The sequence below is a fragment of the Pogoniulus pusillus genome, chromosome 38 (assembly GCF_015220805.1).
Source record: "Pogoniulus pusillus isolate bPogPus1 chromosome 38, bPogPus1.pri, whole genome shotgun sequence".
NCBI lineage: Eukaryota > Metazoa > Chordata > Aves > Piciformes > Lybiidae > Pogoniulus > Pogoniulus pusillus.
This window is the reverse complement of record NC_087301.1, coordinates 7,684,435-7,709,848: the sequence shown is the minus strand read 5'-3', so window position 1 is coordinate 7,709,848 and position 25,414 is coordinate 7,684,435. Positions and strand designations below refer to the sequence as shown.

The following is a 25,414-nucleotide window of genomic DNA, read 5'->3' as shown; positions in this document are numbered from 1 at the left end:
AGACCCTTGACGTGGCTTTGCCAAATACAGAACAAGTTTTTCTTGACCCTAAATATTTTCTGCACAAGGCCAAGTGCAAGGTCTGCGTGGGGAAGAGTTTGCACTGCTCTGGGCTGTGTACAGAGCCCTGTGACCTGCAAATTCCACAGGTAAAAGGCTGCTTGCAACTCCAGATCCCAGCTCAAGCACCGTTGGTTGTGTAACAGCTTGTACGGCTTCAGGACCATTTTCTCCCACCCCAGAAGCCTTCTCTGAGTGACTCTCAAGGACTACTGCTAGAGAAGAGTGTCAGAAGGAAATCCAAGTGAAGTGAAACACGAATGGAACATTAAACACAGCTCTCAACAGGCCTGGGGGGTGCAGCAGAGGATGATGCTTGTCCTCCTTGGCTTTTCAGGCAGCCAACAGAATCCCCCACGGTGATGCTGCAGGCAAAGGAGAGGCAAAGAAAAAGGAGAGGAAGATGAAAAAGAGGTGAGGGGAAAGAAGAGGTTAGAAGAAAGAAGAGTGCAGACAGAAGAAAGAGGTGAGAAGAAAGAAGAAGGAAGAAAGAAGGAGAAAGAGAGAAGGAGGAGGAAGAAAGAAAGAATAAGGAGGTAGATAGAATGAGGAAGGAAGACAGAAAGGAGGAAGCCAGAATAAGGAAGAAGGAAGAAAGAAGATGGAAAAGAGAAGAAGAAAAGAAGGAAGGAAGGAAAGAAGGAAAGAAGGAAAGAAGGAAAGAGAAAAAGAAGATAGAATGAGGAAGGAAGACAGGAAGAGTAAGAAGGAAAGAAGGCAAGAGAAGGAAGGAAGGAAGGAAAGAAAGAGGAAGGAAGATAGGATGAGAAGGAAGACAAAGAAAGAGGAAGACAAAAAGAATAAGAAAGAAGGAAGGGAGGAAAGAAAGGAAAGAAAGGAAAGAAAGAAAGAAAGAAAGAAAGAAAGAAAGAAAGAAAGAAAGAAAGAAAGAAAGAAAGAAAGAAAGAAAGAAAGAAAGAAAGAAAGAAAGAAAGAAAGAAAGAAAGAAAGAAAGAAAGAGCAAGAAAGCAAGAAAAGAGGAAAAGAATGAGGACAAAAGAAGGAGGAGGAAGAAAAGAAAGGAGCAAAAATAAAGAAGAAGAAAAAGGCAAAGTAAAGCAGCAGCAAATAAGCCAAGAGCAAAGAAGAAAGGGGAAAGAGCAAAGGAGAAGGTGGTGCCACAGCATCGTGCCCTGCCCAGTGCCTCAGCAGTGCCTGCTTGCCTCCCTGCCTGCCCCCCTGCCTGCCTCCCTGCCTGCCTCCCTGCCTGCCTCCCTGCCTGCCCCCCTGCCTGCCTCCCTGCCTGCCTCCCTGCCTGTCTGCCTCCCTGCCTCCCTGCCTGCCTCCCTGCCTGCCCCCCTGCCTGCCTCCCTGCTTGCCCCCCTGCCTGCCCCCCTGCCTGCCTCCCTGCCTGCCCCCCCTGCCTGCCCCCCTGCCTGCCTCCCTGCCTGCCCCCCTGCCTGCCTCCCTGCCTGCCCCCTGCCTGCCCCCTGCCTGCCCCCTGCCTGCCTCCCTGCCTGCCTCTCTGCCTGCCTCCCTGCCTGCCCCCTGCCTGCCTCTCTGCCTGCCCCAGCAGCGCCGTGTGCGGTCGCCTGCTTTGCTGGGCAGGCAGCGCTGCCAGGGCCAAGGGAAGCAACTCTTTAAACCCAGGCACTTTTAAACAAGTTCCTCAGCTCTTCTCTTCCACTAAGCCACTGAAGGCCTCAACTTTCCATACCCTCTGGAAATGCCTGTCCCTTGCCTCCTGCCTGCACATCTGCTGGATGGGACTGCCAAAGGCAGAGGGCAGCGCCAGCGCCTGGCTGGCAGCTCCCGTGCAGCGTGAGCCATCCCTTAGTCAGTCTCAGCCTTTGGCTTTGCCAGCTGTGACTAAAGATCCTGACTTGCTCTGCTAGCAGCTGTTGCAAGCTGTGAGGCAGCATCTTGGCATGCTCAGCTGAGCACTCACCACTTCTGTGCTGCCCAAGTGGCATCTGCAGTGAGCAGAGCTCTCGGGTCAGACGGCAGCCAGGCAAGGACATCCCAGGGGCCACAGGAGGGCTCAGCACACTCAACCTACTGACTCATTTTTAATCACTTTTCCAAGAGAGGTCAGCCAGAGAGTAAACATCTGCCTGTGGTACCTCAGCCACCTTCCAAGGAGCATTGCTTTGCTGCTCAGCATCTCATCGCAGGGGCACCATGGCCACTAAGCCATGTCCCACAGTGCCAAGCCCACAGGTTCCTTGAACACCTCCAGGGATGAGGACTCCACCACCTCCCTGGGCAGCCTGTGCCAGGGGAGATAACTGATGTTGACTCTTTGGAGCCCTGTGGATAAGGTCTCAGTGCAGGAAAGACAACCAAGGAACACAGGCTGATGGAATTATCACAGTTGGAAAACACCTCCAAGATCAGGGAGTCCAACCAGCAGCCCAACACCACCACAGCCTGGCCCCAGGTGCCATGGCCACACCTTTCCTGATCACCTCCACAGGGATGGGGACTCCACCACCTCCCTGGGCAGCCTGTGCCAAGCCCTGAGAAATAAATCAGAGATCTCTCAGGGGCACTCAGCTGCTTTGCCCCACAAGACAATCCCCAAAGCCAGGGGACAAATAGTTTCTGAAGGAGGTCTAGAAGAAAAGTGAGGAGGGAGTTTGGGCAAGGGCTGGAGAGTGCCAGGAGGAGGGAGAATGGCTTTGAGCTGGGAGAGGGAGAATGGAGAGGAGGGAGAAAGTGTTGAGGGGGAGGGTGGGGAGAGACTGGCACAGGTTGCCCAGGGAGGATGTGGAGCACAGGGAGGGAAGGTGAGGAGATATCTGGCACAGGTTGAGGGTGCTGAGACACTGGCACAGGTTGCTCAGGGAGGTTGTGGAGCACAGAAGCACCCAATGTGATCTTTGATCACATTGGGTGCTTCTGTGCTCCACAACCTCCCTGGAGGTGTTCAGGGCCAGGTTGGATGAGCCCTTGAGCAACCTGTGCTGGTGGGAGGTGTCCCTGTGCTCATAGGAGGTGTCCCTGCCCATGGCAGGAGGTTGGATCTGGGCAATCTTCAAGGTCCTTCCCAACCCAACCCATTCTGGGATCCTATGATCACTCACTTTGTTTCCAGGTTCAGTTAGGAGGTGACCTTATGGTGACCTTCCAGTATCTTAAGGGAGCCTATAAGAAATCTGGGGAGGGACTTTTTAGGCTGTGAGGGAGTGATGGGACTGGGGGGGATGGAACAAAGCTGGAAATGGGGAGAGTCAGCCTGGAGGTTAGGAAGAAGTTCTTCAGCATGAGGGTGGTGAGAGGCTGGAATGGGTTGCCCAGGGAGGTGGTGGAAGCCTCATGGCTGGAGATGTTTCAGGCCAGGCTGGCTGAGGCTGTGTGCAGCCTGCTCTAGTGTGAGGTGACCCTGGCCATGGCAGGGGGGTTGGAACTGGCTGCTCCTTGAGGTCCCTTCCAGCCCTGTCTGATTCTGTGATTCTTTGATTCTATGAACTCTTGCCCACTCTGTGTGACTTCTCCCTTACAGAAGCCATGCATGGAAACCTTTGCTGGCCACAGGCTGCTGCTTCTAGACAGCATCACCTAAAATACCTGATAGATATTTCACAAGGGAGTCTACCCCAAAGCTTCCTTGCTTGCATTTGATAGGTGCTGTGAGGTGAGCACACCTCTGCATTACTGCCCAATTTCTCTTCCCACCTGTCCAGCTCTAGCTGCATGGAGGCTCATCCTCACACCCCTCTTAACAGTGCCTGTTCATCCTGAGACTCACAGGGTGCCAGGGGTTGGAAGGGACCCAAGGAGCTCAGCCAGTCCAATCCCCCTGCCAGAGCAGCACCATCCAATGCAGCTCAGGGCACACAGAACACATCCAGACAGGCCTGCAAAGGCTCCACACAAGGAGACTCCACAACCTCTCTGGGCAGCCTGTGCCAGGCTCTGGGAGCCTTCCAGGCAAGAAGTTGCCCTTGTGCTGAGCTGGAGCCTCCTGTGCTGCAGCTTCCATCCACTGCTGCTTGTCCTGTGCCAGGGAGCAGTGAGCAGAGCCTGTCCCCCCCTGCTGACCCCCAGCCCTCAGAGAGTTACAGACATTGATCCAATCCCCTCTCAGGCTTCTCTTCTCCAGACTGAGCAGCCCCAGGGCCCTCAGCCTCTCCTTACCAGGTGCTGCTCCAGTCCCCTCCTCATCCTCACAGCCCTCCCTTGGACCCTCTCCAGCAGATCCCTCTTCAACTGGGCAGCCCAAAACTGAACACATCTGACTTGCCTCTGCCACCTGCCAGGCAGGCTGTGAGGTCTGCCAGCAGTGAGGTAGGCTGTGTTGCTTTAGGGTAGGCTCAGACTGCAAAGCTCAGCCAAATCTTGCCTCCACAAGTCCTGCCTGCACTCCTCTGGCTCCTTCAGCAGTAGATCAGATGACATTTTCAGTGGACAAGAGCTTTGTTTTGGCTGAGAGCAGAGGAAGTGTCAAGGCTGAAAGCAAGGCTGGGAGTCACAGATTCCTATCAGTGAAATGTGGGAAATCTCCCCACGTCCTGGGGGGGCACCAGGAAGAGAGTGGCCAGCAGGGCTGGGGAGGTTCTTGTGCCCCTGTGCTCAGCACTGCTCAGGCCACCCCTGCAGTGCTGTGTCCAGTTCTGGGCTCCTCCATTGCAGAGAGCTGCTGAGGTGCTGGAAGGTGTTGAGAGAAGGGCAGCAAGGCTGGGGAGGGGCCTGGAGCACAGCCCTGTGAGGAGAGGCTGAGGGAGCTGGGGGGGTGCAGCCTGCAGCAGAGGAGGCTCAGGGCAGAGCTGATTGCTGCCTGCAGCTGCCTGCAGGGAGGCTGTAGCCAGGTGGGGTTGGGCTCTGCTGCCAGGCAGCCAGCAACAGAAGAAGGGGACACAGCCTCCAGCTGTGCCAGGGCAGGTCTAGGCTGGATGTTGTTAGGAAGTTCCTGTCAGAGAGAGTGATTGGCACTGGAATGGGCTGCCCAGGGAGGTGGTGGAGTGGCTGTGGCTGGAGGTGTTGCAGCCAAGCCTGGCTGGGGCACTTAGTGCCATGGTCTGGTTGGTTGGGCAGGGCTGGGGGCTAGGTTGGGCTGCAGGAGCTTGGAGCTCTCTGCCAACCTGCCTGATTCTATGACTCTATGTTTCCATTCTACGTCCCTGCCCATACAGGAAGGTTAGAACTGGATGATTCTCAAGGTCCCTTCAAGCCCTGACAGTTCTGTGATCTATGATCTATGATCAACCCAACCCCACCATGGCCACTAAGCCATGTCCCACAGTGCCAAACCCACAGGTTCCTTGAACACCTCCAGGGATGACGACTCCACCACCTCCCTGGGCAGTCTGTGCCAAGCCCTGAGAAATAAATCAGAGATCTCTCAGGGGCAGTCATGACTGCTTGATAAGCCATGTGAAAACATCCTGAGTAAGCAGCTCCCCACATCAGAGAGTGACAAAGGACAAATGACTCTTCTGTTGCAGAAATCTGTGTGGAAACTACAAACAAGGAGCTGAGCTGAAACCCCTGTCCCTTCCCCATGCCTGAGGAGATGAGGTGGAGACAGAAATGAGATACTGCAGGAAATAGAATGGGTTGGGTTGGAAAGGACCTCAAAGATCATCCAGCTCCAGCCCCTTGCCATGGGCAAGAACACCTCCCACCAGCACAGGTTGCTCAAGGCCTCATCCTACCTGGCTCTGAACACCTCCAGGGAGGTTGTGAAGCACAGAAGCACAGAATGTGATCTTTGATCACATTCTGTGCTTCTGTGCTTCACAACCTCCCTGGAGGTGCTTAGGGATTCTGTGCTCCACAACCTCCCTGGCCAATCTGTGCCAGTCTCTCCTCACCCTCACTCTCAACCATTTCTTCCTCATCTCCACTCTCAACCTCTCTTCTCCCAGCTCAAAGCCATTCTCCCTCCCCCTGGCACTCCCAGCCCTCGCCAAAAATCCCTCTCCAGCTCTCCTGCAGCCCCTTCAGGCACTGCAAGGCTGCTCTAAGGTCTCCCTGGAGCCTTCTCCTCTCCAGGCTGAGCTCCCAACTCTCCCAACCTGTCCCCAGAGCAGAGGTGCAGCAATGGAGAGGAAATCTCAGTAAGGGACAGCAAAGACACAGGCAGGTTCAGGCTGGATGCAGCCAAGCACTGCCTTCTCCTCTCCAGGCTGAGCTCCCAACTCTCCCAGCCTGTCCCCAGAGCAGAGGTGCAGCAATGGAGAGGACAATCTCAGTAAGGGACAGCAAAGACACAGGCAGGTTCAGGCTGGATGCAGCCAAGCACTGCCTTCTCTCCAGGCTGAGCTCCCAACTCTCCCAGCTTGTCCCCAGAGCAGAGGTGTCCCTCTTGGCACCTTCATGGCCTCCTCAAGACCCTCTGGCAGTCCCATGTCCTTCTTGTGTTAGGGACACCAGGACTGGTCTTGATTAACTTGCTCTAGTATCTGGTGCAGCAATGGAGGAGCAAATCTCAGTAAGGGACCACAAAGACACAGGCAGGTTCAGGCTGGATGCAGCCAAGCACTGCCTTCTCCTCTCCAGGCTGAGCTCCCAACTCTCCCAACCTGTCCCCAGAGCAGAGGTGCAGCAATGGAGAGGAAATTTCAGTAAGGGACAGCAAAGACACAGGCAGGTTCAGGCTGGATGCAGCCAAGCACTGCCTTCTCCTCTCCAGGCTGAGCTCCCAACTCTCCCAACCTGTCCCCAGAGCAGAGGTGCAGCAATGGAGGAGCAAATCTCAGTAAGGGACCACAAAGACACAGGCAGGTTCAGGCTGGATGCAGCCAAGCACTGCCTTCTCCTCTCCAGGCTGAGCTCCCAACTCTCCCAGCCTGGGTCAGCTGTGTTATCTCTTTCTGTGGCTACACAACTCAGCAGTGTCTGAGCTTCAAAAGGCTGAGCTCAGGCCAAATCAAGATCAGCCTTTCCCTGAAGCTGACTCCAGCTGTGGTGGCTGTGCCAAAGCCTCCAGGGATCTCAACTCAGCATGGTGTTTATAGTGGGGCACACTCTGGTTCACATTTCCAATGCCAGATGAAAAGCTGGGAATGAAGCCTCTCTCTCTCTCTCTGTGTCTCTTCAGCTTCCTCCTCATCTTTGATGAACCAGAAAGGAGAGTCCACAGCACAGCAGAGCAATGCACCCTGCCATGAACTCTGTACAGTGCTGTGCAAGAGCAAATGTGCAACTCCCTGATCACGAGAAGAGAACTGCTGTAGGCACTCAGACAAGGAGTGGTTTGCAGCCAGTGCCCAAATCACCAGGCTCAAAATCCTGCCTGAGCTTCTCTCTTAATTTACCTGCTGAGAGCTCCCTACAAGGGCTTGCTTCAGCACCTGTGGCCTGTGAATTGCAGCTTAGCAGCTCAGGGTTAAATTAAGAGGGGGAAAAGGATAAAGACTTAGCTTTTTCCTTGCCTCAAAGGGGATCTTCTCCTCTTTACCTAGCAATGAAACAAGGAATCCTCAAAACTTCTCACCTGTGTTAATGATTGCATCCAGAATGGATTCTCAGCCCCTTCTGTGCTGGTGAATGGACCCAGAATGGATTCTCAGCCCCTTCTGTGCTGGTGAATGGACCCAGAATGGATTCTCAGCCCCTTCTGTGCTGATGAATGGACCCAGAATGGATTCTCAGCCCCTTCTGTGCTGATGAATGGACCCAGAATGGATTCTCAGCCCCTTCTGTGCTGGTGAATGGACCCAGAATGGATTCTCAGCCCCTTCTGTGCTGGTGAATGGACCCAGAATGGATTCTCAGCCCCTTCTGTGCTGGTGAATGGACCCACAATGGATTCTCAGCCCCTTCTGTGCTGGTGAATGGATCCAGAATGGATTCTTAGCCCCTTCTGCCTCTCTTCACTAACAGATTGGGCAGGGACTGTTTCCAAGGGCCTGTAGTGACAGGATGAGAGCCAAAGGTTTGAAACTGGAGCAGTGCAGATTTAGGTTGGACATCAGGAGGAAGTTCTGCAGCATGAGGGTGGTGAAATCCTGGAGCAGGTTGCCCAGAGCAGTGACTGAGGCCCCATCCCTGCAGACACTCAAGGTCAAACTCGATGTTGCCCTGAGCAGCCTGCTCTGCTTGGAGATGTCCCTGCTGCCTGCAGGGGGGTTGGGCAAGATGACCTTGAAGGGTCCATTCCAGCCTGGTACTCTCTGTGATTTTAGACTGCCTGCTACTGGAGATAACTGCCTGCAGAGCCTTGCTCCCAAGCATGCTTCAAGCCAAGGAGCTGAGAGAGCTGCTGTAAATACCTGCCAGCACATGCCCAGCTCCTCTGCAGCTCTACCCTACCCTTGAAAGGTGGTTTCAGCACCATGAAACTATCACCTGAAGTTCAGGTTTTTGTTTTCTCTTTGGCCTCAAAAGAAGGGATAAAAAAACCCCAACCATGAGATTTGTCTATCAATGGAGAGAAGCCTGTGCTAGGACAGCCACAGGCTCCGTGCCCTGCAGTGTGAGTTTGCTGCTGTGGGGGCAGAGAGCAGGCAAGGAAAGCAGCAGGCGCAGAGCTTCTGCACTCCCTCTGCCGGCATTGCTGCAGGAGGAGGCAGCAAACCTCAGCATTGCTGCAGCAGAGGCAGCAAACCTCAGCATTGGTGCAGGAGAAGGCAGCAAACCTCAGCATTGCTGCAGGAGGAGGCAGCAAATCTCAGCACTGCTGCAGGAGAGGCAGCAAACCTCAGCATTGGTGCAGCAGAGGCAGCAAACCTCAGCATTGCTGCAGCAGAGGCAGCAAACCTCAGCACTGCTGCAGGAGAAGGCAGCAAACCTCAGCACTGCTGCAGGAGAAGGCAGCAAACCTCAGCACTGCTGCAGGAGAAGGCAGCAAACCTCAGCACTGCTGCAGGAGAAGGCAGCAAACCTCAGCATTGCTGCAGCAGAGGCAGCAAACCTCAGCATTGGTGCAGAGAAGGCAGCAAACCTCAGCATTGCTGCAGCAGAGGCAGCAAACCTCAGCATTGGTGCAGGAGAGGCAGCAAACCTCAGCACTGCTGCAGCAGAGGCAGCAAACCTGGCAGCAGAGGAGGTGAAGAGAGATCCAGCATCCACCCCTGCACCTGCAGGGACTTGTCTGGCTGCAGGCTCTCGGGTATGCTGCTGAGGGCTCTGCTTCATGCCAGAGAGGAGGCACAGAAGTCACCCAGCAAGGTGCAACAGGCACACGGCAGGCAAAGGCATCGCATCCTCCTCACGCCTGGAGCCCTCACAAGCACCGAGACCTTTGCTTCCCAGCCTGGACGTGTTTGAGAAGAGGAGTACAGGTGTCAGCAGCCTCTCCTTGTGTGCTGAGTCCCAGCAAAGCCTTCTCCTGCCTCTCTCTTGCAGGCAGAGGCACAGAGCAGGATCAAAATGTGCCAGTCCTGAAGGTGTGTGAGAAACATCACCCTTCAGAGGGCACACATTGAGCCTGGTATTTAGAAACCAGCACAACATTAACTCATGTCACCTCCTGAGCCAGGGCTCAGCTGGGGCTGTTGAGACACACAGCAGACACACGTGAGGATTGCAGCTCCTGGGCACAGACCCAAGCACAGTCCTCACAGTGCCAGCCAGGTCTTGCCAAACCAGGGCACAAGAGCTTCACTGGCAGCACTCAGCTGTGTGCAAGCACTTGGCCAGAGCTGCAGGTCAGGTTCTCAGGAGGGCTCTGTTTCTTCTGCCTTTTCAGCAGGGCCAAAGGACAAAACACAAGGTCAGTGGTAAATGAGTGCTGCTAAGCAGGAGCATGGAATCCTAGAGGGACTGAGCTGGCAGGGACCTGGAAGCTCATCCAGTTCCAGCCCCCTTGCCATGGGCAGGGACACCTGCCAGCAGGTTGCTCAAAGCCTTATCCAGCCTGATCTTAAACACTTCCAGGGATGAAGTGTCCACAACTTCTCTGGGCAGCCTATTGCAGTGTCTCACCACCTTCAGAGTAAAAAGCTTCCTCCTAATAGCCAACCTCAATCTACCCTGTTCTGATTTTAATCCACTGTCCTATCACCACCTACACTTATAAACAGTCCCTCTGCTTCCTCCTGCAGTGTTCCTGTAGGTCCTCTGCAGGAAAGGATTCATGGATGAAGGAGAATGATAAAGGAGAAGAGATGATGGAAAATGGATGAAGGAAAATAGAGGAAGGAGAATGGATGAAGGAGAAGAGATGAAGGAGAATGGACAAAGGAGAAGAGTTGAAGGAGAACTGAGGAAGGAAAATAGATGAAGGAGAATGGAGGAAGGAAAATAGAGGAAGGAGAATGGATGAAGGAGAAAAGATGAAGGAGAAAGGAGGAAGGAAAATAGACAAAGGAGAAAAGACAAAGGAGAAAGGATGAAGGAAAATAGATGAAGGAGAAAGGATGAAGGAGAAGAGATGAAGGAGAATGGAGGAAGGAAAATAGATGAAGGAGAATGGAGGAAGGAAGAGATGAAGGAGACTGGATAAAGGAAAATAGATGAAGGAGAATGGATGAAGGAAAATAGATGAAGGAGAAAGGCTGAAGGAGAAGAGATGAAGGAGAATGGATGAAAGAAAATAGATGAAGGAAAATGGATGAAGGAGAAGAGATGAAGGAGAAAGGAGAAAGGAAAATAGACAAAGGAGAAAAGACAAAGGAGAAAGGATGAAGGAAAATAGATGAAGGAGAATGGATAGTGGAGAAGAGATGGAGAATGGATGAAGCAGAATGCATAAAGGAGAATGGATAAAGCTCCAAGGCCAGGTTGGATGAGGCCTTGAGCAGCCAAATCATTTTCAGAGGCATCCTTGCCCATGGTGGGGAGGTTGGAGTAGATCTCTGAGGTCCCTTCCAACCTGAGCCATTCTGTGGATAAAGGAGAATGGATAAAGGAGAATGGATGAGGGAGGATGGAAGGAGGATGAATGAAGGAGGATGGATGAAGTGGGATGGATGGATGGAGGGATGGATGGATGGATGGATGGATGGATGGATGGATGGATGGATGGATGGATGGATGGATGAAGGAGGATGAGTGAAAGGATAGATTAAGGAGGATTTATGGATGAAGGAACATGGGTGAAAGAGGATGGATGGATGGATGGATGGAAAAGGATGGTTGCAAATGGATGGATGGATGAAGGAGGATGGACAAAGAAGGATAGGTGAAGGAGGATGGATGGATGGGTGGATGGATAAATGGATGGATGGATGGATGGATGGATGGATGGATGGATGGATACATGGATGGATGAAGGAGCATGGGTGAAAGAGGATGGATGAAGGAGGATGGATGGATGGATGGATGGATGGATGGGGGAGGATGGAGGGATAGATGGATGGATGAAGGAGCATGGGTGAAAGAGGATGGATGGAGGAGGATGGATGGATGGATGGATGGATGGGGGAGGATGGAGGGATAGATGGATGGATGAAGGAGCATGGGTGAAAGAGGATGGATGGAGGAGGATGGATGGATGGATGGATGGATGGATGGGGGAGGATGGAGGGATAGATGGATGGATGAAGGAGCATGGGTGAAAGAGGATGGATGGAGGAGCATGGGCAAAGGAGGATGGATGGATGGATGGATGGATGGATGGATGGATGGATGGATGGATGGATGGATGGAGAAGCATGGGTGAAGGATGCCTCCCAGCAGTGGGATATCTTACTGTTCAGCCACAGTCTGCTGGTTCATGGTGAACAGGAGATTTGGGCATCTTTTGCAGCACTTCTCATTTTCCCTTGGTACCTCCCAGGGGAAAACTCCCTTCAGCAGACAGAGCTGATGAGATTCCCAGCCCAGAACCTTTTGCCCATCAATTCTGCACTCAGAACCTGGCAGCTCACTGCAAATTGTCAGTCAGCAGCAGACCCAGCTCAGTACTCTGTAAGAACTGTGCTGTGGTGCTCTCCACAGAGCTCTCCCAGTGTGATTCCTTTGCTGCACAGCTCAGCCCTCAGCAGGTGGATGTCTCAGTGCAAATGCTGCATCCAGACCAGGGGGCAGGGAGCCCTTTGCTGCCAAGCACTTGCCCAATTTGCATTTCTAACATTTCCCCCCCAGGCAAAAGCAGTCCTGATTTATAGCAGGCAAATGCCAAACCTGCCCAAAGATAACATCCAGCATCAGAAACCATTGCTAAAAAGCACAGAGGAGTTGTTCTTACAACTGTGTGCACAGCAGCTTAGAGGAACAAGGTCTTGCTTTCCCCCAGACACCTACTCCACAGCATTACTCTTGAAGTGTCAGCTCCCAGGGAACAAAACAAAGCACATTTTGCAGCCCTCTGTCTTTTCCAACAGAGCTGGTGGATGCTGCAGCTGCATTCCTAGAGGGCATTTCTCTAGTTCTAAGTCCATGTTCCCCTTCACATGTCCTCACCCCTCCCCTCTTCCAGCCTCAGCAGTCTAGTTTGAGCTCAGATAAGCTTCACTTACAACCACAGACTGATTTCAGCTGGAAAGGGACCTCAAAGATCATCCAGTTCCAACTTCCCTGCCATGGGCAGAGACACTTCCCACTAGCCCAGGTTGCTCAAGGCCTCATCCTACCTGGCCCTGAACACTTAAAGGGAGGTTGTGGAGCACAGAAGCACAGAATGGGATCAAAGATCCCATTCTGTGCTTCTGTGCTCCACAATCTCCCTGGAGGTGTTCAGGGATTCTCTGCTCCACAACCTCCCTGGGCAACCTGTGCCAGTCCCTCCCCACCCTCACTCTCAACAATTTCTTCTTCATCTCCACACTCCCCTCTCCCAGCCCAAAACCATTCTCCCTCCTCCTGGCACTCCCAGCCCTTGCCAAAAATCCCTCCCCAGCTCTGCTCTCCTGCAGCCCCTTCAGGCACTGCTCTAAGGTCTCCCTGGAGCCTTCTCTTCTCTGGGCTGAACAACCCCAACTCTCCCAACCTGTCCCCAGAGCAGAGGTGTCCCTCTGAGTACCTTCATGGCCTCCTCAAGACCCTCTCTGGCAATCCCATGTCCTTCTTGTGTTAGGGACCCCAGGACTGGTCTTGATTAACTTGCTCTGGTATCTGGTGCAGCAATGGAGAGGACAATCTCAGTAAGGGACCACAAAGACACAGGCAGGTTCAGGCTGGATGCAGCCAAGCACTGCCTTCTCCTCTCCAGGCTGAGCTCCCAACTCTCCCAGCCTGGCCCTGCAAGGAACATCTCTGTTCTCTCCTGTCACTGCTTCTGCATCTGGCACATGCTGTGACATCTCCAACCCTTGTATAGGTGTGAAAAGGTTCAGATTCCATCCCTAGGACACAATCCAGTCCTCAGGACAACAGAGCAGAAACTGAATGAGAGCAAAACCCTTCCAGATACCTTTCTGCCCCTTGTGTAGCACTCCAAGGTTTAGGAATGCCATGGAAAAAGAGCAATGCTCCTAGGCTGAGGGGTGCCAGGAGCTTGGCTTCAACTCAAGGAGCTATGAAATCACTGGAAGCCTACCTCTGACTGGAATTTATTCATGCTTCTGCTGGGGCTGAAGGGAGACCTCACTGCTTTCTGCTGCTGCCTGAAAGGAGCTTGCAGGGAGGTGGGGGTTGGGCTCCTCCCCTAGGATCAGGTGATAGAAGGAAAGGAAATGTCCTGAAACTGTGCCAGGGCAGGGTTAGGTTGGAGATGAGGAACAAATTCTTTGCTGCAAGAGTGGTCAGGGCTTGGCACAGGCTGCCCAGGGAGGTGGTGGAGTCCCCATCCCTGTGGAGGTGATCAGGAAAGGTGTGGCCATGGCACCTGGGGCCAGGCTGTGGTGGTGTTGGGCTGCTGGTTGGACTCCCTGATCTTGGAGGTGTTTTCCAACTGTGATAATTCCATCAGCCTATGTTCCTTGGTTGTCTTTCCTGCACTGAGACCTTATCCACAGGGCTCCAAAGAGTCAACATCAGTTATCTCCACTTGCATGCTCTATCTCTCACCACAACTTGAGTCATCACCTGCTGGTGCCTGTGGTACCTCACAGCTGCTCCAATGATGCAATTCATGAGTTATATAATGGTAAAAGGCCAACTGCTGCTTCACAGAGGCAGACACAGGCCAGCTGTGGCAGACACAGGCCAGCTGTGGCAGTCACAGGCCAGCTGTGGCAGTCACAGGCCAGCTGTGGCAGTCACAGGCCAGCTGTGGCGGTCATTCCTCCCCCAAAAGAGTGTTAAGGTGGCAAAAAATCTGTCCTCAGATTTGAGGAAGTTCTTTACAGCAAGGGTTGTGAAAGAGGATGCCCAGAGAGGTGGTGAAGGAGACATTCAAGGTCAAACTTGCTGTGGCTCTGGGCAGCCTGCTCTAGTTGCTGTCTACAACTACCTGCAGGGAGGCTGTAGCCAGGTGGGGTTGGGCTCTGCTGCCAGGCAGCCAGGGACAGAACAAGGGGACACAGCCTCCAGCTGTGCCAGGGCAGGTCTAGGCTGGATGTGAGGAGGAAGTTGCTGGCAGAGAGAGTGATTGGCACTGGAATGGGCTGCCCAGGGAGGTGGTGGAGTGGCTGTGGCTGGAGGTGTTGCAGCCAAGCCTGGCTGGGGCACTTAGTGCCATGGTCTGGTTGGTTGGGCAGGGCTGGGGGCTAGGTTGGGCTGCAGGAGCTTGGAGCTCTCTGCCAACCTGCCTGATTCTGTGATTCTATGATTCTGTGATTCTATGATTCTGTGATTCTATGTCCCTGCTGGCTGCAGGGGGTTGGACAAGATGCCCTTTGAGTGTCCTTTCCAAGCCAGTGCAATCTGTGAGGCTTGCCTTAGTTTTCCTCCAGCTGACTTTCAGAGGTGCAGAGGGTGTTTGCTGCTAAGTGATGGGACACACCAGGTACCAAACCTGCCATAAATGTCACAGTCACTCCTGTCTGGGAGCTGATAACTGGCTGCTCAGGGAAGTGCTCTCACTGGGAATGCACCAGGAAGTGCTGTTCACAGCTGAGCATGAAGGGTAAAGAGACAATTAAATGGCAGGTTAGAATTCAAAGTCAAGTCCAAGCTAAGGGCTTGAAGAAAGTACACCACCAAATCCTTGTTGGTACCTAACTCCCCTCTGTTGGTACCTAGAACTCCTCTATTGGTACCTAACCCACCCTCATTGGTACCTAAACCCCCCTCCTATTGGTACCTAAACCCCCCATTGGTACCTAGAGCTCCTCTATTGGTACCTAACCCCCTCCTATTGGTACCTAAGCCTCCCCTATTGGTACCTAACCCCCATCACCACCACTATTGGTACCTAAAACTCCCCCTATTGGTACCTAACCTCCCCCTATTGGTACCCAAACCCCACCTATTGGTACCTAAACTCCCCTTATTGGTACCAACCCCCCCCAGTTGGTACCTAACCTCCCCCTATTGACACCTAAACCTCCCCTATTGGTACCTAACCTCTTCCTATTGGTACCTAAACCTCCCCTATTGGTACCTAATTCCCCTATTGGTACCTAACCCTCCTCCTATTGGTACCCACCCCCATGCTATTGGTACCTAAACCTCCTCCTATTGGTTCCTAACCCTCCCTATTGATACCTAACCCCCACATTGGTACCTAACCCCCTCCCCATTGGTACGTAAACCACCCCTATTGGTACCTAAACCTCCTCTATAGGTACCTAAACCCCACCTATTGATACCTAACCCCCCCTATTGATACCTAACCCCCCCATTGGTACCTAACTCCCCCCCATTGGTACATAAACCACCCCTATTGGTACCTAAGCCTCCTCTATAGGTACCTAAACCCCACCTATTGGTACCTAAACCCCACCTATTGATACCTAACCCCCCCATTGGTACCTAACCCCCCCCCCCATTGGTACCTAAACCACCCCTATTGGTACCTAAACCTCCTCTATAGGTACCTAAACCTCCTCTATAGGTACCTAAACTCCCCCTATAGGTACCTAAACCCCACCTATTGATACCTAAACCCCCCCCATTGGTACCTAACCCTCCCCCATTGGTACCTAAACCACCCCTATTGGTACCTAAACCTCCTCTATTGGTACCTAAGTCCCCCTATTGGTACCTAAACCCCCCTATTGATACCTAACCCTCCCTATTGATACCTAACCCCCCCACTGGTACCTAAAACTCCTCCTATTGGTACCCAACCAAGGCACGGAGCTGACTTTCCCGAAGCCTGGGGCAGGCAAACCCGAGGAGAGGAAAGCCTCAATGTGCCCAGGCTGTGCCTCTCTGCCTGCCTTTCCCCCACTGTGGCCAGGCAGAGGAGCTGGGAAGCAGGAGGGGAGCCCAGTGCTGGAAAGCCTCAGGAGGAAACTCCTTGCTTCCAGCAAGTTGAATAATCCACCTGCTCCCTAGCTGTGAGCAAACACTCCAAAGGACTAATTAGAAGCTCTCTGACCTGAAACCCACATGCCCATTACTGTGGTATTTTTCCACCTCCCAGAGGTGAAACAGAAGATGGGCTGGCCCTGGCAGGGGAGGGGTGGAGTGCCAGCCCGGGATGCTGATTTATAAGGCACCAGCAAACAGTGCTCTTTCTCCACAGGCTTTGGACACCAAACCTGTCCTGCCTGGAGGATGCCGAGGTGCAAGCAGCATTCCAGCTAACGTCTGCTTGCCAGCTGAGGGGGAGCTACGACCTCTGGGAGCTTTTGCACTCTGCCAGCCAGCACTGCCCTTGGGCTGCTTCCTTCTCTGAGTTGGGCTTTTGCTTTTCAGCCACAAGACTTCAGCTTGGCTGTTTGGCTCCATCAGGAGTGAAGTCAGCAAGATGGTAAAGGTGAGTAGGCTGCTGCCAGAGCTGCTCTGCTCCGTTGCTGTTTCTTCTTTAGAGCCATAGAATGGTAGGGGTAGGGGTTGGAAGAGATCAGGGAGTCCAACTCCCCCCCTGCCAAAGCAGGATCACCCAGGGCAGGTCATGCAGGAAGGTATCCAAGTGGGCTTTGAAGGTCTCTAGAGAAGGAGGCTCCACAACCTCTCTGGGCAGCCTGCTGCAGGGCTCCAGCACCCTCACACCCAAGAGGTTTCTCCTCTCACTGAGGTGGCAGCTGCAGGGCTCCAGCACCCTCACACCCAAGAGGTTTCTCCTCTCACTGAGGTGGCAGCTGCAGGGCTCCAGCACCCTCACACCCAAGAGGTTTCTCCTCTCACTGAGGTGGCAGTTGCAGGGCTCCAGCACCCTCACACCCAAGAGGTTTCTCCTCTCACTGAGGTGGCAGCTGCAGGGCTCCAGCACCCTCACACCCAAGAGGTTTCTCCTCTCATTGAGGTGGCAGCTGCAGGGCTCCAGCACCCTCACACCCAAGAGGTTTCTCCTCTCATTGAGGTGGAAGTTGCTGGACTCCAGCACCCTCACACCCAAGAGGTTTCTCCTCACATTGAGGTGGCAGCTGCAGGGCTCCAGCACCCTCACACCCAAGAGGTTTCTCCTCTCATTGAGGTGGCAGCTGCTGGGTTCCAGCACCCTCACACCCAAGAGGTTTCTCCTCTCATTGAGGTGGCAGCTGCAGGGCTCCAGCACCCTCACACTCAAGAGGTTTCTCTTCTCACTGAGGTGGCAGCTGCTGGGTTGCAGAAGCAGCATTCATGTGAAGGTCAAACATTAAAATGTGTGTTTTAAAGATGAGCTGAGCCAAAAGGGAAGTGTTGGGCACGCAGTGCCATGGCTGAGGCTGGCACTGGAGGTGGGCAGGCATCTCTAATCCTAACAAGAGGCCAGGATGGGTAGGGAAGCATTCCAGCACTGCCTGCTTTCCTACTCAGCAGTCTCCTGGACTTTGGCAAATGGCAAAACCAAATGAGATGTGCTGGAAATGTGCAAGTTGCAGGTGAATGAGAGATTGTGTAGGGGAGATTCTGCTGACTTCATTAACTCCCTTTGCTGTTCTCCTCCATCTGCTGAGCTCTCACCAGAGCCAGCTGCTTGCTGTCTCCCCTGGGCTCTCAGCTTGATGGGGATGTGAAAAGCTGGCCAGATTTTGGGGTGGGGTAGTTAACAGAGAGGAGGAGGAGGAGGAAGGTGAAATAGAAACCATTAAAATCCCAACAGGTGAAACCAGATTGTGAATCTTTGGCAAGGCAAGGTGGGGGGGGCAGGAAATAGGACCTCCTGGAGCAGGCATCTTTTATCTGGGGTACCACCAAGGTAATTCAAGTGCTTGAGGACAAAGATTGCAGAGTTTTAACTCCCCTGCCCTTAGCTTTTCCCTTCCTCAAGATACAGTGTCAAGACTTCCACACTTCTCTAGTCAGAGGGCACCTGAGGGTAAGATGCCACTTTTTACCTCAAAGTAGTGTTAAGCAATAAGATGCCTCAAGCCTTTCTTTCCCCCCTCCCCTCTCCCCCTTATTGCTTCCATTCCCTGAGCTCTCTGCTTTGGTCTGTGTGTAACTAAGATGTCTACTCTCAGCCCATCTGAAATATTACCTCTGCAGGAGTCTAGACCCTGGCAAGTGACCTCCTTGTGGCCTTGCAGTATCTTAAGTGGGCTACAAGAAAGCTGGGGAGGGACTTTTTAGGCTGTCAGGGAGTGGAGGACTTGGGGGGATGGAACAAAGCTGCAAATGGGGAGAGTCAGCCTGGATGTTAGGAAGAAGTTCTTCAGCATGAGGGTGGTGAGAGCCTGGAATGGGTTGCCCAGGGAGGTGATGGAAGCCTCATCCCTGGAGGTAAGTCCAGGCTGGATGAGGCTGTGTGCAGCTCCCTGCCCATGGAACTGGCTGATCCTTGAGGTGCCATCCAACCCTGACTGATTTGATGGTTCTAAGTGCCCTGCACTCATCAGACAGCAGCAGCCTACGAGCTCAGCTGCACCTTCAGATAAGACCCAGGCTGACTCTCACCCAGCTCTGATGCTTCATCCCTAAGGAAGCCCCTGAAATGGGGTCACCAAATATTCCTTCCAAGGCCTGGCATTTAGATCACAAGGTAATTAGGAGCTGGAACGTTGTGATTATGGAAGGTGGCAAATTAGCAACACAGGAAGTTTGCCCTTCAGACCACAGGATTAACTTGGGGTTGGGAAACAGCAAACACCCCCCCCCCCCCCCCCCCCCCAAGTTATCAATGCAAGCAAAACCTTGTCAGAGGTTTGGCAGTTCCCTTAGGTTAACAGCTCCCTGTGCCCAGTGCTGGGCTGGCAAACACGAGCAGAGAGAGGTTGCCTGCAAGTTCTGAGCTCTGGAGAGCAACACATTTGGCTACCCTGGGCTGGCAAACACGAGCAGAGAGAGGTTCTCTGCATGTTCTGAGCTCTGGGAAGCAACACATTTGGCTACTCTGGGCTGGCAAACATGAGCAGAGAGAGGTTGCCTGCAAGTTCTGAGCTCTGGGAAGCAACACATTTGGCTACTCTGGGCTGGCAAACATGAGCAGAGAGAGGTTGCCTGCAAGTTCTGAGCTCTGGAGAGCAACACATTTGGCTACCCAGGGCTGGCAAACACGAGCAGAGAGAGGTTGCCTGCAAGTTCTGAGCTCTGGGAAGCAACGCATTTGGCTACCCTGGGCTGGCAAACATGAGCAGAGAGAGGTTGCCTGCAAGTTCTGAGCTCTAGAGAGCAACACATTTGGCTACCCTGGGCTGGCAAACATGAGCAGAGAGAGGTTGCCTGCAAGTTCTGAGCTCTGGGAAGCAACACATTTGGCTACTCTGGGCTGGCAAACATGAGCAGAGAGAGGTTCTCTGCAAGTTCTGAGCTCTGGGAAGCAACACATTTGGCTACCCTGGGCTGGTAAATATGAGCAGAGAGAGGTTGCCTGCAAGTTCTGAGCTCTGGAGAGCAACACATTTGGCTACCCTGGGCTGGCAAACATGAGCAGAGAGAGGTTGCCTGCAAGTTCTGAGCTCTGGGAAGCAACACATTTGGCTACCCAGGGCTGGCAAACATGAGCAGAGAGAGGTTGTCTGCAAGTCCTGAGCTCTGGGAAGCAACACATTTGGCTACCCTGGGCTGGTAAACATGAGCAGAGAGAGGTTGCCTGCAAGTTCTGAGCTCTGGAGAGCAACACATTTGGCTACCCAGGGCTGGCAAACATGAGCAGAGAGAGGTTGCCTGCAAGTTCTGAGCTCTGGAAAGCAACACATTTGGCTACTCTGGGCTGGCAAATATGAGCAGAGAGAGGTTGCCTGCAAGGTCTGAGCTCTAGAGAGCAACACATTTGGCTACCCTGGGCTGGCAAACACGAGCAGAGAGAAGTTGCCTGCAAGTTCTGAGCTCTGGGAAGCAACACATTTGGCTACCAGGATGGTGCTTGCCTCCATTCCCAGTGTAAATGGGTGGACAGAAATGTGTGTGTGTGAATTTGAATTGGGGGGGGGGGGGGGGGGGGAAGAAGGAGGAAAGAAAGAAAGTTAATATTGAAATCAAGGATCTAAAAAGCTCCAGGAAGAGGCAGATTCTCAATGAGTAATGTTTGTGTCCTCCCTTTGCCTTTTAAAATGTCTTCTGCTTTCACACTGATCTCTTCTTGGAGCTGCTGCTGGGCTTTGTGGCAGTGCTGTGAGAGCCTGGGCAGCACTTTGTGCTAGCTGATAAAACCATTCCCAGTATTGCACATCTGTAATTCACATCTGGCTGTGACTGCTGCAGTAGGCACTGCAGAGATCTCAAGGGTAAGGCAAGACCTTGAAGTTGCCTGGAGAAAGAGCTGGTAGCAATTTGTAGCTTGTCTGAAAGAGAAGGAGTAGGTTTGTGCTAAAAGAGAGGGAGCAGATCTGTGCTAGAAGAGAAGGAGCAGATCTGTGCTAGAAGAGAAGGAGCAGATCTGTGCTAGAAGAGAGGCAGATGTGTGATAAAAGAGAAGTAGATCTGTGCTAAAAGAGAAGGAGCAGATCTGTGCTAGAAGAGAAGGAGCAGATCTGTGCTAAAAGAAGCAGATCTGTGCTGCTAGAAGAGAAGGAGCAGATCTGTGCTGGAGGAGAAGCAGATCTGTGCTAGAGAAGGAGCAGATCTGTGCTAGATGAGAAGGAGCAGATCTGTGCTAGAGGAGAAGCAGATCTGTGCTAGAGAAGGAGCAGATCTGTGCTGGAGGAGAAGCAGATCTGTGCTAGAGAAGGAGCAGATCTGTGCTAGAAGAGAAGCAGATCTGTGCTAGAGAAGGAGCAGATCTGTGCTAGAGGAGAAGCAGATCTGTGCTAGAGAAGGAGCAGATCTGTGCTAGAGGAGAAGCAGATCTGTGCTAGAGAAGGAGCAGATCTGTGCTGGAGGAGAAGCAGATCTCTGCTAGAAGAGAAGGAGCAGATCTGTGCTGGAGGAGAAGCAGATCTGTGCTAGAAGAGAAGGAGCAGATCTGTGCTGGAGGAGAAGCAGATCTGTGCTAGAGGAGAAGCAGATCTGTGCTAGAGGAGAAGCAGATCTGTGCTAGAGAAGGAGCAGATCTGTGCTAGAAGAGAAGGAGCAGATCTGTGCTAGAAGAGAAGGAGCAGATCTGTGCTAGAGAAGGAGCAGATCTGTGCTAGAGGAGAAGGAGCAGATCTGTGCTAGAGAAGGAGCAGACCTGTGCTAGAGAAGAAGCAGATCTGTGCTAAAAGAGAAGGAGCAGATCTGTGCTGGAGGAGAAGCAGATCTGTGCTAGAGGAGAAGGAGCAGATCTGTGCTAGAGGAGAAGCAGATCTGTGCTAGAGAAGGAGCAGATCTGTGCTAGAGGAGAAGCAGATCTGTGCTAGAGAAGAAGGAGCAGATCTGTGCTAGAGGAGAAGCAGATCTGTGCTAGAGGAGAAGCAGCAGATCTGTGCTAGAGGAGAAGCAGATCTGTGCTAGAGGAGAAGGAGCAGATCTGTGCTAGAGGAGAAGCAGATCTGTGCTAGAGGAGAAGGAGCAGATCTGTGCTAGAGGAGAAGAAGCAGATCTGTGCTAGAGGAGAAGCAGATCTGTGCTAGAGGAGAAGAAGCAGATCTGTGCTAGAGGAGAAGCAGATCTGTGCTAAAAGAGAAGGAGCAGATCTGTGCTGGAGGAGAAGCAGATCTGTGCTAGAGGAGAAGGAGCAGATCTGTGCTAGAGGAGAAGCAGATCTGTGCTAGAGGAGAAGGAGCAGATCTGTGCTAGAGGAGAAGAAGCAGATCTGTGCTAGAGGAGAAGCAGATCTGTGCTAGAGGAGAAGAAGCAGATCTGTGCTAGAGGAGAAGCAGATCTGTGCTAAAAGAGAAGGAGCAGATCTGTGCTGGAGGAGAAGCAGATCTGTGCTAGAGGAGAAGGAGCAGATCTGTGCTAGAGGAGAAGCAGATCTGTGCTAGAGAAGGAGCAGATCTGTGCTAGAGGAGAAGCAGATCTGTGCTAGAGAAGAAGGAGCAGATCTGTGCTAGAAGAGAAGGAGCAGATCTGTGCTAGAAGAGAAGGAGCAGATCTGTGCTAGAGAAGGAGCAGATCTGTGCTAGAAGAGAAGGAGCAGATCTGTGCTAGAGAAGGAGCAGATCTGTGCTGGAGGAGAAGCAGATCTCTGCTAGAAGAGAAGGAGCAGATCTGTGCTAGAGGAGAAGCAGATCTGTGCTAGAGAAGGAGCAGATCTGTGCTGGAGGAGAAGCAGATCTCTGCTAGAAGAGAAGCAGCAGATCTGTGCTAGAGGAGAAGCAGATCTGTGCTAGAGGAGAAGCAGCAGATCTGTGCTAGAGGAGAAGCAGATCTGTGCTAGAGGAGAAGCAGCAGATCTGTGCTAGAGGAGAAGAAGCAGATCTGTGCTAGAGGAGAAGCAGCAGATCTGTGCTAGAGGAGAAGAAGCAGATCTGTGCTAGAGAAGAAGCAGATCTGTGCTAGAGGAGAAGAAGCAGATCTGTCAGTCCGCCTGCTTTGTGCTGTTCTTGCCTTGCTTTCCACACTTCCCAGCCCTGCCCACACCTTGTTTCTCTTGCAGAAGAAGTCTGATGTTTACTCAGTTGAGATCTATGGGACAAAAGAACTGGAAAAAACAGAGATTGGAGACGAAAACGAGAAGTACAAAGACTTGAAAGGCAACAAGAAGAAGAAGAAGGCAGAAGAGCTTAAGAAAGAGCTGGACCTGGTGAGTGTTGCATGCCCCAGGGTCTGAATGAGTCCCCTGGAGTGAGGCATTATCATTTCTTGCTGCTCTGGAGATTCTAACCCAGGGAAGGATTCACTTCCCTGCGGTCCTGAAGTGTGCAGGATGAATACCTACAACAAAAGAATGATCCTGGCTTAATTATACAACAAAAGAATGATCCTGGCTTAATTATACAACAAAAGAATGATCCTGGCTTAATTATGCCACCAGTAGCACAGAGCCTTATGTTCCCTGAGAGCTCTTCCCCGGGTGGAATAGCTCTGGCCAGCAGTGCCCTTGCACTGCCACTTGCACAGTCAAGCAGGGAGCAAAGGGAAAGGCAGAATGAGAACGTTTTGCTCCAGAGATTCCCAAGAGATCTAAACATGGAATCACAGATTGCACTGGGGGTGGAAATGGACCCTCAAAGGGCAGCTTGTCCAACCTCTGCTGCACACAGCAGGGCTGCCTCCAACAAGGTCAAGTTGCTCAGGGCTCCATCAAATCTGACCTTGAAGGTCTCCAGGGTTGGGGTCTCTCTGGGCAGCCTGTCCCAGTGTCTCCAGAATCTGCTCTGAGGATAAAACCTTGCAGGGTTAGCACCAAACAAAGCAACCTGGTCCCTGTGGGTGGTACCAAACCTCTCATAGAATGCCAGGGGCTGGAAGGGACCTCCAAAGCTCAGCCAGTCCAAGCCCTGCCAGAGCAGCACCACCCAGAGCAGATCACACAGCAACACATCCAGAGCTTGAATATCTCCAGAGAGGGAGACTCCACAACCCCCCTGGGCAGCCTGTGCCAGGGCTCTGCCACCCTCACAGGGACAGAATCCACAGAGTCACAGACTCACAGCCACATGCAGGCTGGCACAGCCCCTCGAGGTCACCAAGTCCAGCCTAGAGCCCTGCTCTGCAAGATTCACCTTAAACCATAGCCCCAAGCACCACATCCAAACCACCCTTAAACACCTCCAGGCTGGGTGACTCCACCACCTCCCTGGGCAGCTCATCCCAGTCCCTGACCACTCTCTCCATGAAAAACCTTTTCCTAATGTCCAATCTAACCCTCCCCAGCCTCAGCTTGAGGCCATTCCCCCTCCTTCTGTCTCCAATTCCCTGTGAGCAGAGCCCAGCAGCAGCCTCTCCACGATGTCCCTTCAGGTGTTCATACGAAACTTCCTCTGCCTCAGCTTCCACCCTTGCCTTGTGCTGGCATTGAGCATCCCCCAGCAGAGCAGAGCCTGGCTCCAGCCTCTGCCACTCCCCTGCACATCTTTACCACCATTCACGAGGGCACCTCTCAGGCTGCTCTGCTCTCAGCTGTAAGCACTGGGCAGGGTCCCCCTAACTGCCTGCACTGTCCTGGGCAGTGTCCTGAGCTTTGTTTTCCTCCTGCCTTGCTCCAGACCTGCTGGCTGCTCTGGGCAAGGTTGTTTCCTCTCCTCTCTCTCTCTGTTTCAGTTTCCCAATCAGAAAAACAGGAGGTAATTACCCTGACCTCTTTTCTGAATTGCTCTGAGAGCAGCTGCAAGGAGAGGCTCTTTGTGGGCCAGGGGGCACTGGAAGGGAAGGACCCCCCAAAGCAGGCCAGCAGTGCTCCCATCGTGTTTCCAAAGCGTGCCCTCCTGCTAGCTACATCCCTCTCGGGCTGTTCTCTCCCTGCCAGCAGGGGCTGTGGCATTCCTCTCGTGTCTCTAAAGGGAAGGCAGAGCCCAGCCAAGTGAATTGGCTCATCCAGGTCCCAGTGAATCACTCTGTCAGCTCTCTCCAATCCTTGGCTTCCAGATCTCACTTTGGCACAAGATATAACTAGGTCAGTGATACCACAGAGGTGTCACTGCAGGGAAAGGAGGAAGAGCCTTGAGATTTCCCTCTCTCACACCCTTCTTGACTCTGGTTAGAACCTGCTGCTGCTCTCTACAAGGCTGCAGCAAATGATTTCACAGAGCCTGCCTTGTAAAGGGAGGACAAAGATTCTCACACACATTCTGACACCACACCCTGGCTGCCTTCTGTCCTCTTGTCTGTGGTACTGAATGCTTGAGTGCTGCAAAGAGCAATTCTTCCTCTGACAGCAGCACAGATAGCTGGGCTTGAGCAGCACTGACATGACAGCACCACGCTGGGGTTGTGCCAGACCTGCCAGAGGAGGGGAGCTGCCTGCAAAAGCACTCTCAGAATCGAACCACTGCCTGCCTGGGGAAGAGATTTTGCTTGTTCATGTGCAGGGTGCAGATTGTCTGTCAATGGCAGCAAGATATCATCCCAGCAACTGGATCCAGGGTTCCAGACTCAGGCAGTTCCCAAATCATTCAGGTCCTAAAACAGTAATTCCCACAACTGGATCCAGGGTCCCAGACTCAGGCAGTTCCAAAGTCATCCAGATCCTGAAACAACAATTCCCACAACTGAATGCAGGGTCCCAGACTCAGGCAGTTCCAAAGTCATCCAGATCCTGAAACAACAATTCCCACAGCCACAGGATATCATCCCAGCAACTGGATCCAGGGTCCCAGACTCAGGCACTTCCAAAACCATTCAGGTCCTGAAACAACAATTCCCA

The 25,414-nt window shown here is 52.8% G+C and overlaps 1 protein-coding gene across 1 annotated transcript in view; it reads left to right on the top strand.

Moving 5' to 3' along the window:
- The window catches only part of ATP12A (ATPase H+/K+ transporting non-gastric alpha2 subunit), a 95,749-nt gene that overhangs the window by 33,992 nt on the left and 36,343 nt on the right, over positions 1-25,414 (top strand). The window contains exon 3 of the mRNA XM_064173102.1: positions 22,678-22,852. Coding sequence (XP_064029172.1) covers positions 22,678-22,852 — 175 coding nt within the window. The remainder of the gene's footprint in view (positions 1-22,677; positions 22,853-25,414) is intronic.